Source organism: Molothrus aeneus, chromosome 13 (assembly GCF_037042795.1).
Source record: "Molothrus aeneus isolate 106 chromosome 13, BPBGC_Maene_1.0, whole genome shotgun sequence".
Classification (NCBI taxonomy): Eukaryota; Metazoa; Chordata; class Aves; order Passeriformes; family Icteridae; genus Molothrus; species Molothrus aeneus.
The window spans coordinates 19,005,354-19,018,758 of record NC_089658.1 but is presented as its reverse complement, the minus strand read 5'-3'; the positions used below and the strand labels follow the sequence as shown (position 1 = coordinate 19,018,758).

The 13,405-nt window shown below is 46.9% G+C and overlaps 1 protein-coding gene across 3 annotated transcripts in view; it reads right to left on the bottom strand.

Annotated features, from left to right (window-relative positions):
- Nucleotides 1-13,405, bottom strand: part of SMAD3 (SMAD family member 3) — a 68,604-nt gene that overhangs the window by 14,859 nt on the left and 40,340 nt on the right. For 2 of the 3 annotated variants that reach the window (XM_066558955.1, XM_066558952.1), the window contains exons 2-5: nt 3,809-4,002; nt 2,744-2,878; nt 2,009-2,083; nt 1,188-1,238 (exon numbers count right to left, since the gene is read on the bottom strand). In XM_066558955.1, coding sequence (XP_066415052.1) covers nt 1,188-1,238; nt 2,009-2,083; nt 2,744-2,878; nt 3,809-4,002 — 455 coding nt within the window. The remainder of the gene's footprint in view (nt 1-1,187; nt 1,239-2,008; nt 2,084-2,743; nt 2,879-3,808; nt 4,003-13,405) is intronic. The other variant, XM_066558953.1, reaches the window with a different exon arrangement.

The following is a 13,405-nucleotide window of genomic DNA, read 5'->3' as shown; positions in this document are numbered from 1 at the left end:
AAAATTGCATCAGCTCCCAGGCAGCACATTGGGAAAAATGAAATAAAAATGTCTCAGTCATGCATTTTCTTCTTGGGCTGTAGCAGTTAAAGAAATAAAAGTTTTGGGTCACCATGGCAATATTAAAAAAAAAGGGGGGGGGGAAAGAAATCCTCTGTTCAACAGCCCCAAGATATCCAAAAGTCAGCCAATGACTGACAAATTTTGGAGCAGTGTCAAAGTCCTGTGTGCCAGGATTAAAAGCATATGTAAACTTTATGGCCATGGTTATTCCAGAGGAGTCTCAAGTGGGCTCTGTCTGCTGCCTTAATGAACAGTTGGGGAGCTGATCCTGCAGCCAGGCAGAGCTGCGAGGGATTTTTATGGCACAGCAATTCCAAACAGGGCAGGAGCTCAGAGTGATGGAGATCAGAATGAAAAGAAAGGGTGGAACTTTTGAGATAGCAGAGGTGTAGAGAGCCACAAAAGCTCTGTGGTGTCTCAGAGGTTCAGCTGCTCTCCCTTCTCCTCAGGGTTCCCCTGTTTCTGTCCCAGGTGTGGGATGAGTCAGTGCCAGCCATGGCCTGACAGAGCCCTTGGGGCTGGAATGTGCTCCCTGTGCCCAGGATGGAGCTGGGGGGAAAACAACTCCAGATTGCAGAGTGATTTAGGTTTGGGTGAGGAAAAGCAGCTGCTGTGAGCCACATCAGCATCTGTGCTTTGTGCATCTCCCCCACCACCACCACCTCTGGAATGCTGTCCATGACCTCTCCATTCCCTGGCATTCCTGCACATTCCCTGCTTAGTTGGGCTTTCCACCCCCACACCAACCACTCTCCTCCACTTCTCTCTGCTCAGACCATGCTCCGTCTCACAGAATCACACAATTCCAGGACAGATTGGGTTAAAAGGGACCTTAAATCCCATCCAGTTCCATCCCTGCCTTGGCCAGGGACACCTTCCCCTGTCCCAGGGTGCTCCAGCCTGGCCTTGGGCACTGCCAGGGATCCAGGAGCAGCCCCAGCTCCTCTGGGAATTCCATCCCAGCCCTCACCACCCTCCCAGGGAACAATTCCCACATGCAACCCAAAGCTGCCCTCTGGCAGATTCAAACCATTGGAATACTGCAAGAAGTGCCCAACTTCAACAGCATCACCCAAATGTCACCCTCTTGACTGTAATTACAGCTCCCAGGATCATGTGCTTACCCAGGTTGTTGTGTGTTGGAGACATGGGGTTTGGTGATAAGTTTGGAGAACCTGAAAATCCAGAAGGGGTAATTATTGCTATGGAATCTGCACCAGGAAAAACATTCACAGGATCTGCAGGGCTGCCCAGGCTTGTTGGAGGGACAGCCCAGTGCTCACTGCAGGCTCATTTCTGACACTGCAGCTTCTCTCATGTTCACTGCTCCTTACAGGAGCTCTCAAATACCAACTTGCTGCCCCTTCACAGGGAATTCACTGGAGTTTAACCCATTAATGTCCCAAACTGAGCAGCACTTGGCTGTTTTGCTTTCAGGTATCATCCTGACAAACTCAGTTAGCTGGGCATTAAAGAGCTTGGGTGCACATTTGCCAGACAAAATAAAATTAAAACCATAAGACTTTATATCCTAAATCCTGCTGGGTTTGGGACAATGGAGTGTTGGATCAGGTTACACAGATCTGACCAAAAAGCTGTCAGAATTTAATCCTCCATCATGTAAATTTGCCACCAATTCTGGGCCTATATTTTCAGTATCTGCACTTGGATGTCCCATGGATACAAACAGATAGTGCAGCCCATTTTTACATTTCCTTTCACATCGTTCTGAGCTGGTTTCTTTAATTTTTTTTCTATAATCAAGGAAGTCCATGACATCTGAACATTAATGGGCTATTGAATATAATATATGGATTATTTGAACATAAATTAGGTACCCTCATTCCAAACCTGGCTACTACTTTTTGTGGCAATGAGAGAAAACCTGGACATTCAACTTCCTTTGGGACACAGCCACTAAATTAAAACCCCAAAGGCAACTCACCTGCATCCATGCTGGGGTTCATCTGGTGGTCACTGGTTTCTCCATCCTCACTCAGATAGCCTGGAGGAGGGGTCTCTGGAGGCACAAAACCATCACACTGTCAGTGCAACTGAAAAGTCGGGATTTTAGGCACCAAAAACATTCACTTTGTCATTCACAAGGAGCTCAAATTCTTTTTTATTACTTTTCTTTCTCAAGCTGCTGGAAGGAGGAGCCAGCACAGCCAGGGTGATATCCATATTTGTGAATAACAGAGGAGGGAGAAAACAAAAAAATCCGGATTTTCAGTCCCATGAAACTTTAAGCCACGGAGGCAGTTTTCTGTCCACATATTTCTCCTCTCCTGGAGTGCAGCTGCATAACTTGTCCATGCAAATAAGGTGTAAATTGCTTGTAAAATAGATACATAAATAGAAAAGCTCAATTCCATCAGAAACTTGGAGAGTTTTACTCAAAATGGCTGAATTTCATCCAAATCTCAAGCCAGTAAGGAAACATCCAGTTTAGGTTTCACAATAAACTGAGGTTGTACCACTGAATGCAGAGGTGAGTTTAAACCCAACAAAACAAAGCCATGAACATGCTGAGTGCCCCATTTGCAATTCCCAGCTGCTTCTGCACTCCGTAGCTCCGGAGGAACGCTGGAAAGGAAGATTGCCAGGTTGGGATGCCCAGGCAGGATCGCCTGTGCTCTCTGCCCCTTCCCTCTGCTCCCTGATGGAAGACACAAGGTACCTGGAATGTAGTTGCTCTGGGGCTCGATACCTGCAGGGAAGTTAGTGTTCTCTGGGATGGAGTGGCTGTAGTCATCCAGGGGCGGGAACTCGGCCGGGATCTCCGTGTGCCGGGGCACCAGCACCGGGGGCAGCACTGCCAGGGAAAACAGCGAGAAAGGCAGTGAAACAGCAGGAAACAGGAGAAACCAGGCTGGAGTGACACCTTCAAACTCAGGGGCTCCTTAAGGGACAGGATTTGATGTTTGCCTCTGGAATAGCAGCAGCAGGTGAGGATGCTGTTTATTCCCAGCTGGGAATGGGATAGAGCTTATCTGAGCACATCTGGTCTCTCTGCCCCCTTCCAGCTCTGCTGGAAACACCATTCAAGAGATGGTGCACCCCATGATTCCCAAGGAATGAGTTTCCCATAGGATGGAGCAGGCAGGTGGGATTAGCATAAACATCCTGCCTGGCTCTGCAGATCTGTGCTGACATGCAGCAGAAGCTCCTGCAGCTCCAGATCAAAGTCTCTTCCAGAGGCAGGAGGAGACTCCAGAACAGGAAGCTGGGAGCTGTTCTTAGACCCAGCTCAAGTTTATCCTGAATTTAACCCCAGCAGTGAGGGATGCACAGAACACTGCTATGGTTCCTGCTGTGAGTTATGTGCACACAATACACATTGGGAGCCTGCTCACTTGGATTTCATCAATTCCCAATGATCTTTTCCCCCTGAGTGCAGGTTCATAAATTATCCTACTACATAGAGGAAGGGATTATCACCAATAATAAACCCACTGTGCCTGGGGATGCCCTCAGAGATGGCTCCTGCTGCAGGAGAGGCTGAGCAGGGATCCCCTGGGAATGCCCTGGGAGATGGCTCCTGCTGCAGGAGAGGCTGAGCAGGGATCCCCTGGGAATGCCCCCAGAGATGGCTCCTGCTGCAGGAGAGGCTGAGCAGGGATCCCCTGGGAATGCCCTGGGAGATGGCTCCTGCTGCAGGAGAGGCTGAGCAGGGATCCCCTGGGAATGCCCCCAGAGATGGCCCCTGCTGCAGGAGAGGCAGGAGGGCAGGGCTGTGCTGTACCTGGGGTCTCCACTCTCTGGTAGTGGTAGGGGTTGACGCAGACCTCGTCCTTCTTCATGTTGAAGGCGAACTCGCACATCTCCATGGCGCGCAGCTCGTGGTGGCTGTGCAGGTCGGGCCAGCGCCACAGGCGGCAGTAGATGACGTGGGGGAGGCCCTTCCTGTGGGACACCTGCAGCCTTCCATCCAGGGACCTGCACACGAGCACACAGGCCTGTGAGCCTGCACTCACACCAGGACACAGGGCAGCTTCTGCCTGGCACAGTCACCAACACCTGGCACGGTCACCAATACCCGGAGCTGCCAGGCTGCTGCTGGTGCCCATCCTCAGGGCAAGGATTTCACCCCAAAAGCAGTAAAACCCTGGAATCCCAGCCTGGTTTGGGTTGGAAGGGATCATCCAGTGATAAAGCTCATCCGGTGCCAGCCCTGCCATGGCAGGGACACCTTCCACTGTCCCAGGCTGCTCCAGGCCCCAGTGTCCAGCCTGGCCTTGGGCAGCTCCAGGGATCCAGGGGCAGCCCCAGCTGCTCTGGGAATTGCAGCCCAGCCCCTCCCCACTCTCACAGGGAACAATGCAGTCCCAGTATCTCATCTAAACCCTCTTGTAGTCTGAGGCCATTCACCGTGTCCTGTTCCTCCATCCCTTGTCCCAAGTCCCTCTCCAGCTCTCCTGGAGCCCCTTTAGGCCCTGGATGGAGCATCCTCAACAAATAGTATTTGTTTTATGCAACAGCTCTGCTCTGGATTCACTTTTGGATATCCGGATTTTTAAATTTTTTCTTTACTATTTTATGGTTGATGAGGAGGCAGAGACAAAAGCTACAGCCAGTAAGAAGAGGACAATTCAGTGGTACTGAAAACACTGACATTCCTAAACAAGCAGGGTTTGCACAGCTCTCAGCCAAATCTGCTGTGCTTGGAAAGGTGTTGCATCTTAAAATGTGTGTTAATAAACCTGGACTCTTAAAACACAGATAGGTGAATTTTCATTGTGACAGAATCAATATAGAGACCATTTATGTAAATTTATCTACCATGTCTATATAAAGTTCAGGAACCTTACAAACAAGCAAGATTTCCAGTTTTATTTCCAGGTTGCAGCTTGAAATCAAATATAGAGCTTTTACAGCATTGCTTATTTTTATTTTCACATCTACCCTGTGTCTCCTCCAGCTCATTTTTCAGCTAATCCCACCCTCACCCCAGAACAGCCTTTTCCTAGCAAACCTTCCCACGAAGCAGGACAGGAGTTTTCAGCTCCTCTCCAGCAGAGCAAAAAGCTGGAGCAGGGTCTCCTCCACCCTGGATGAATGGGAGCTGCCCCCAGGCACTTCCTTTGAAGTCTAACCCTTCATTTCCCTTGCTTTTCCTAATGACCCAAAAGAAACACTTCAGGGCTTTGGTGAAATGAAATATTTCTCTTTTTTAATTTGTCAAGGAGAGAGAAAAATAAAGAAAATTGAAATTTTACTCGGAATTATTTCCCCTGGTTCTTTGTGTTGGCAGGAGAGTCAGAAAAACAAAGTGAACCCAAAGCAAAGCACACAAACAATTATCCCAAAGAGGCTGGGCTCATCTTGGCTGCCCTAAGAGAGTTTTCCCAAAAGCTCCTCTGGCAGAGCTTGGTACCACACACACCTCTGCAAACACTGCTACAACAACAGGCAAGGCAAAGCACAACTGATTCCAGCCAAACTTGGGGAATATTCCTGGGGAATATTCAGTGGCTACACCTGAGCTTCTGGGAAAGCTGGGAATTCTGGTGTTGATTTCACTGGAGCCAAGACTGCAGTGATGTGACCTCAAAACTAATCAGGTTGGAAAAACTTTAAAAAAATACATATGAAAATATTAACTGAATTTAGCAAAAGGAGATGAGACAAGGAATAAACCAGGAGTGCTTCTCCATCCCCCTCACCTCTGCCTGCTTGGCACCATTCCTTGCATCCAAGTGAGGAAAAAAGAGCAAAAAGAAGGCTCAGAGAGAATATTCCAAGTATCCCAGCAGTGGGAAGTGTTCCTCCTGCTCCCAGTCTCCAGCAGCTCGTGGACACTGTGGATTTGGGCTGAGCAGCTGAGGTGGGCATTAACACAAAATGTGTTTGACTTTGGGCTGATTTCCAAGGATGGGGCTCTCCCTGCATTCCCCAATAACAAACTCCCCAGTCAGATGGGGTGGAAAGGGCTCTTCCTGCCCCCACACAGGCTCTGCCCACAGCACAGACAGAGATGGAATTCCTGCACTCTTATCTGAGAGACTTTACATGACACAGCCATCTGGTTTATTTTCCAATCCAGCAACCTCCCCCCTCCCCTCCACAAGAGATAAGGTAAAAGGAATGATATTCCCAAAAGGCCTGGGGGTTCCTTGGGTTTTCCTGGTTGGGAAATCTCCCCTCAGGCTCCCCATGGAGGGGACAAACCAGCATCACCTGCACGCCCTTGGGAACGTGGCTGGGGAACAGGGCAGCTCCACTTCCTCCTGCTGTCCTGCCCCAACCCTCCAGCTGCATTTTCCTCAGCCCTCAAGGAGCTTCTTCTCCCAAGGAACAACTCCTGATGTGGCCGAGGTGGGGCAGGAGATGAGAGGAGCCAACACTGCTCTGGCAGGGGCAGCCCCAGGGTGACTCCAGCACATGTCCCATGAGCCATCCCATAATGGTCTCCAGGGCACACACAACTTCTTCCCTCTCCTGGCCCTGTTCTGAAGCACAGGCTGATCCCAAAGGCTGATCCCAAAGCATCCCAGAGCTCAGCACATCCAGACTTCATTTCAATCAGCAGAATTTAACCCCAGATTTCCCTGGGGACACTGAACTGTTCCTCCCTTTTACCTTTCCTCCAACCAGCCTGGGCTGAGCAGCCCTCCCTGCACAACTGCCTTGATACATTTATTATTCCATACTATTTAACAAGATTGCTTTTGAAACTACCAAACATTTTTGGGCAAAATTTAGTACTGGATTTTTCTCTAAAAACCAGCATGTTGCAATGTATTTGCAAGGGTTAGGCCATAGTGGGCAGCAGCCAGCCTGCTGCTAAGTTTGTTATCAAAACCCCAGCAATTTGTCAAAGCTATTAGAACAACAATTGTACTAAATTAAGAAAGAAGAGGCTGAGAAACCGAATACCAAGACCACAAAAACTAGAAAACAGAAGACTGAAACACCTGGACTATAACCAATCATCCACTCCAAGAAATACAAACAGCAAATGAGTGAACAAGACAAAGACACCGATCAACAAGTGTGCATTTAGTCAACTGTAAAATCTATAAATATATGTGTAATACAAACAATTAACAACTTCTACCTAATCATTTTAAACAGTTATACAAGAGTCCTACATTTCCCACAAAACCAACACGGTTTGTGCTTTGTCATCCAAGTATTCCTGCACTGCATGGAGTCCTTGAGAACCAAAACCCCCTCAGGCTGAGCACCTTTAGGATGGATCCATCCTTAAAAACCATTTCCTAGGGAAATGTACCACACCAAGCTGCCTCTCCAAGGCCAAAAGCTGCTCAAAGAGCAAAGGGCAACAGTGAGGCTTTAATGGCAAAACCAGGGAGGAGAGGGAATAAAATGACAGCAACATTGAAGATTTATTTTTAAACAATCTGTCTGAACTAAACAGGAGAATATTGCACAACCTGAATTTGATTTCCAGGCCTGATTGGGGTTTTTTTTCTGCTTGTTTGGGGTTTGTTGTTGTTGGGGTTTTTCTGTTGGGTTTGTTTTGTGGTTGCTTTTTTTAACTGTATTTAATTTGTAAGATCCTGGATTGCGAAAGACAAAAAACCCACCCCACGTTCTGAAAGGTTTTGGTCATTTTATTTGTTCCTCTTTGAGCATTTAGCAGCTATCTTTAGATGGATACTGAAACTCTTCCTCGCAGCCATTCTCCTGCTGTAAAAGCAAAGCTGAAATTAGGGGTGCAAAAACCAGGAAGGAAAATCACCTAGATCACTTTTAAGGAAAGTGATCTAAGCAATCAAATAGTTTCACCCAGGTTGGAAAAATTCAGATTTACTCCATTAGAGATTCAATCCCTTCCCTTCCCCATCAGTTTCATATCCCTGTCATTAACCTTGCAAGAGAGCAAAATGCCTGAAAAATTCAAGTATCCAGCAACACCAACGTGTGCAAAAAAAAAAAAAAGGAAAAAAAGAAAAAACATCAGGAAGAAAAAGTGAAATTATTCACTTTAAAAACCACGAGCAGGAGCTGGTTTTTAAACCCATGACTAGTAAGTTGCCAGTTGCTCTAAAATTCACCAAGAACTGTGGCCACAGGCTGTGATTTTCTCCTGAACACAGAACATGGTAAGTAGTTCCTTACTGGCCCTGCATCTGGGCTGCAGCAGGGAAATTAGCATTTGTTCCTGTAGCAGAATCTGGCTGTTGTGTGCAGAGCTCTGCAATATCCACAGGGCTTCACTGAGCACTTGGAGAACATCTCAACTTTCCCTCAACAGCGGCCAAATCAACAAGAGGGAATAAAAAAATGACCCACACAGCACATTTGTAACTCCAGAGCTGATCCTTTGCCATCTCTTTCCCCTCAATTTGCTCAGCATCGCTGAATTTTCCAATTTCTGGGGCACTTCTAACAGTGCTGTCATTCAAAGCCTGGAAAAAGAAGTTCCCTGCGTCAAGCTGAGGTTTGCAATGTGCTGCCAGAGAGGAAACTAATAATTAACACTCCTGTTTAAAATTTATAGAAGATTAAAATAATTAATAAATGTAATTTTCGGCATATGTCTATGGAGAGGGGAAGTTTTTATAACCTCAAAATGAATGGAGTTAAAGGATTTTCCCAAAAGAGTTTGTGGCAGAGCCAAGACGAGGAGAGAAGAGCGAATCTTTCCCTCAATACTCTCAATGATCACCCCTGTTTTGTGCTGGTAAATCTCTCATCTGGTTCTTTCTTCCCACTAAAGTCCCCTTTTGGATTTGGAAGGAAACCACAGATCCTTTACAAAACAACCCACAGCACCAGGTAAAGGGAAATTCATCTTTTCTTCTGGTGCTGCACAATTCCTCTGCTCGAGTCTCATTTGCTCTGGGTCTGCAAAGGAGCTGATAATTACCAAAATCTTTTGTGTGAATGGATTTTACCTGCCCATTTCCATCCCAGTCTTTGCAGCCTCCCCTTCCCCCTCTCCAGAGCTGAAGAACTGCAGCCCTGGGAGTTGATGTCAGGATCAGATTATGACAGCATGAGTCATTTATTAAGATTCCAGTAAGCTCTTTAGCAGGTGCCTTGAGACCGTATTTTTCAGAGTCTAATTTCACGTTCAGACATAAGTACATTTTATTGGTTTACCATAAACTCTCTGCCCATTGTTGCTGCTCCACAGAGCCTTGTCCCCCTTCCAATCTCAGTTTAATTCATATTTCTTTGAAGCTATGGAGAGATCTCATTTTCTCCTATATCACCAACTGTTTTTTCTCCTGTATTTTTCACTGATGTCTGTTATTTACACCCCTTCTGTTTCTGCCCCAGCTACAGGATATTGGTTGGTGGCTACCAAACCCAGCTCCCTCTCCTCTATTTTTAGCCATTTTGTAATTTTATGCCCCTCTATTTCTTTCAGCTCCTCCTTTTCCTGATAGCTGGGAGCACAGCAAACAAATAAGATACCCCAGAGACCCAAGCACACACCCTCCCACCCCAGAAAGGACAGAATATATCCTAATGCTTAATTAAGGCTTAATCACAAATCCACTTCCAAACTTCCTACTAAACATTCCAATATTTCTGCCTTTTCTCCATAGAAAATAAGGGGTGAAGTGGAATTTGAGGTTGTGTTTCTGAAGGTATTGCATCCCTGGTACCTCTAAATGTGAAACCCAGTTTTTCTAAGCAGTCCTGGTCCTTTTATTTATTTCAGCAAAGTTTATTGGCCCAAATCTGTGTCAGACTCACTGAAATTTATTTGTGCTTGAGCCTTAAGGGTGCAGGGAGTGGACCCAGGAGAGGTTTCTGAACGTGCTTTTTTGAAAAGTCATTTATCAGAGCTCGTCATTCCTTCCCAGAATCCTGTCTTTAACTCCAGAGCTGAAATCCAAAACCCAGCACTCTTTCATCCAAGCAAAGCAGCAACTTCCCCTCTCCCAGGAGACTCCAGGCATCCTGATGGGGCCGTGGGCTTGCATGGGCAGGGCACTTTCAGGAGGAGAAAAGGGATGGATGGAAATGCCAAGGAAATTCAGATCATCTTCCGTAACCCAGAGTGCATCCACAACAAAAGCATTTCAAGGAGACTGAATTACTGGAGCACATGGCAATCAAAAAGAAGAAAAATGCAAAAAAAGCTGCTGTAAAGCTCAGTTATTCTGTCAGCCTCCATGGTACTTACACTGATTTACATTTAATATCCAGTTTCTACGTGCATCTTCTTGATGCTGTAGAGAAAAAAAACCACTCCTGTTTTCACTGAAATCAAGAGAGTTCTGCAAATCAGCATCAGCTGTTGACGTAACCCAGATAAACCAGAGCAAGAGAACCCAGGAAAGAAAGGAAAAAGAAACTTGTGCTGCACAGTGCTTGGACAGAAGCCTCACACCAAGAACTGCTGCCCCAAATATGTGTGTGCTAACAAAAGCAACAGGGATTATCTGAGGGAGGGGGGAAAATGACAGTTTTAAGACCTTGGCCTCCCCCTCACAATATACACAATTCCCAGTGCCTTCAACAGAATCTTCATATAAATACCAGAGTCGGAACTGGCTCCTCAGACAATGTTTGTGCATTCTATCAAGTTGGGGCATAGCCAACATTTCTTATGGAAACATTTCTGGTGGTCCTGGACAAAGAACATGTTTACTTTATAGCAGATATAGCTAAAAATACATTGTGCTCCAGCCTCCAATTATCTTGTTTGGAATAGTTTGAGGCTGCTCAAGGCTCGTTGCTGTTATTTTCTTTATAATACAGTGAAAATGTTGCTGCTTTTCCTGTAATTTGAAAAGCAGCTATTTGCAGGTTTGCCCATCTGTGTTTGGACCTCCCCCACACGGATAATGAGATCCAGGGTGAAATTTTCCAGAGTGCCCATCTCCCATTTTCAAAAGCAACTTAAGGCAGAGATCAATGCTCTGCTGGAATTACAGAGGCCTTTCAAGTCTTCCCTTAATCCCACTGGCTCTGTGCTCTATTGCTTTTCAAGCTGGCTTAGCAGCCACTCACAGATGTAATTATTTGCACAACCAGTAGCAATTAACAGCACACCACAAACAAGGGGACCTGGTCCCACAGACTTCCTCCAGCTCCTCCCCAGGGATGTCCTCTGGGATCCAGCCCCACGTGAGGGGACCTGGTCTCCTTTAAATAAAACCCAGCTTGCTTGCAAAAATCTTCCTGGGTTCCTTATAGGCTCTCCCCTCTTCCCAAGGAATTATTTACCCAGCTCTGTATTCCAGAGGAGCTTTCCCAGCTCCAGTGAATCAGTTGTGGGTGAATCACTTCCCATGTGCTTCATCCCAGAGCAATTCCCACAGGCTTCCCCCTAATCCCGATGACACAGAGCGACCCAAACAAACCCTGGAGTTTCCACCAGGAGTTTCCACCAGGAGTTAACCAAGGTGTGTGCTGAGGTGAAAAGGGTACTGGAAGCAGGCTCTGTTAATTTTACAACTCTGAGTTGCTCTGTTGTGAGTCACCAGCCATGCAGGAGCAATCCAGCCCCAAAAGCCAGCCCAAAAGCATGGGGAGTGCTGCAGATTTCAGATGGAGCTGCTCATGAAAAGCTCACACAAGTTAATATTGAACAGTCCCTTCTGTTGGTAATTGCCAGTGAAATCAATGTTGGCTGTGTTTGCAGGAAACATTTTGGAAACTCCTCTGTCTCATAATCAGCTTTTACAGCACCTCTGAGGAGGCTGAGGGCAGGCAGGAGGTGCTGCTGCTTTTGGGGTTATTACACTGATCTATTCTTACAACAAGAAAAATGGGTTCTTTGGATCGGAGAGGTGGAAGAAGCTTCAGCTGAAATATTTTTCCCCCACCTCAAACTCTCAGCAGCAAAAAGGAAGCTGTGTATGGGGCCTACCTGAAAGGTTCCTTTCTTCCTGTGACTCTCCTGAGCAGGGGCAAGGGCTGTTTTCACTCACAGAAGTCACTCCCTCAGCCACCCCCTCCAGCCAAGATAATTATCTTATTCATGGAAGCCAAATTCTGCCTCCCTAAATTACAGATTATGTTTAAAAAACACTGAAAAACTTGGAGAAAAGGAGGGGGAAGAGTATCTTATCTCCCCCATGCTGCAGGACACAAGGAATTCTCTGCTTGCCAGAAATGTGATTTTTCCAAGGTGCTGCTGTCTGGATGCAGCATTTCCCTCTGTCCTGGCTCTTCCCTGCCCTGGTGTTCCTGCAGCAATGATGTCCAAGTCCAAAGCTGAGCTCTGACTAATGCAGGATGTGTGGGAGAGCAGCTCCATGAATAAGAGCTCTCCACAGCACCAGGATCACGCTAAGTCAGTCACTCTTATCACCCAAACAGGATCTGCAGCATGTGTGTGCACAGGGGCCTTCCTGCTCCTGGAAATCCAGCTGGGGTGACACAAAATGCAGCAGGAAAAAGCAAGTGGCTAAAATCAACATAAACAAATGCCTTATTTTCATGTAAATGTCAGCAGTAATAAAAGCTTGAGGCAAGAAGTGATTAAAGAACAGTCCAGAAAAAAACCCCAGCATGAAAACAGGTCACCTTTCAACCACCACAGGATGCAGAACTGTTCCCAAATGAGATGTTTTTCGAAAGTTTTCCATGAGGTGTCCACTACGAACAGCTGAAAATATCAACTGCATCCAAACTCACATTTAAGGAACAGAGAGCCATTTCAGGTCCCTTTCCTGCAGTCAGCTCCCCCTTCCCCCCTCCAAACTCCAAAGAATATTTGATATTCACATCCTGGGAACCTCGCTGGATAAATGCTTAAACATTGAGCTTAAACCAGGTCTGGAGCTTGCCAAGGAGAGAGAATGAGGAGAGAAGCAGACTCACAGGTAAATATTAGTTTGTACTTGAAAAAGCCAGAGCACATTTTAAAGCTGCTTTTGATTTTCACACCAACCTCTGTCAGCCACTGGAAGGCCAAGGTGTCATGGGGGGACAAGCACCTGGCAGCTGCTCTGGGGGGACAGTGACACAGGCAGGCAGATGATGGAAAGCAGCCAGCAGAATTCCAGGAAGAAGGGATGGTTTTCTTCCTCATTTCCTTGCTGGCCCCTCTTGGCAGGTGCCAGGCACACAGGGGCGGGCTGGGCTGTGCAGGGGCTTCTGGCACTCCCCAGAGGGGCAGGGAATGCTCTTTGGGAATGCCCCACACAGCCCTCACACCTTCCTGGGCAATAATTCTGGATAAAGCCTGGAAGTTCTTTGGAGAGACCCCTCCTGTGCTGTCCTGCAGCAGCCCAACATCCTCTGCTGTGCCCGGAATGGGAATCCAGAGAAGACAAAACAATTCCCAGCTCTTTCAAACCCTTCAGTGTTTTCAGCATTCTCCAAGTGCACAAATAGATGTGTCCATCTGTGTGGTGTAGCCAGGATGAGAGGGACACCAGAACCCTGTGTGGCAGCCAACACC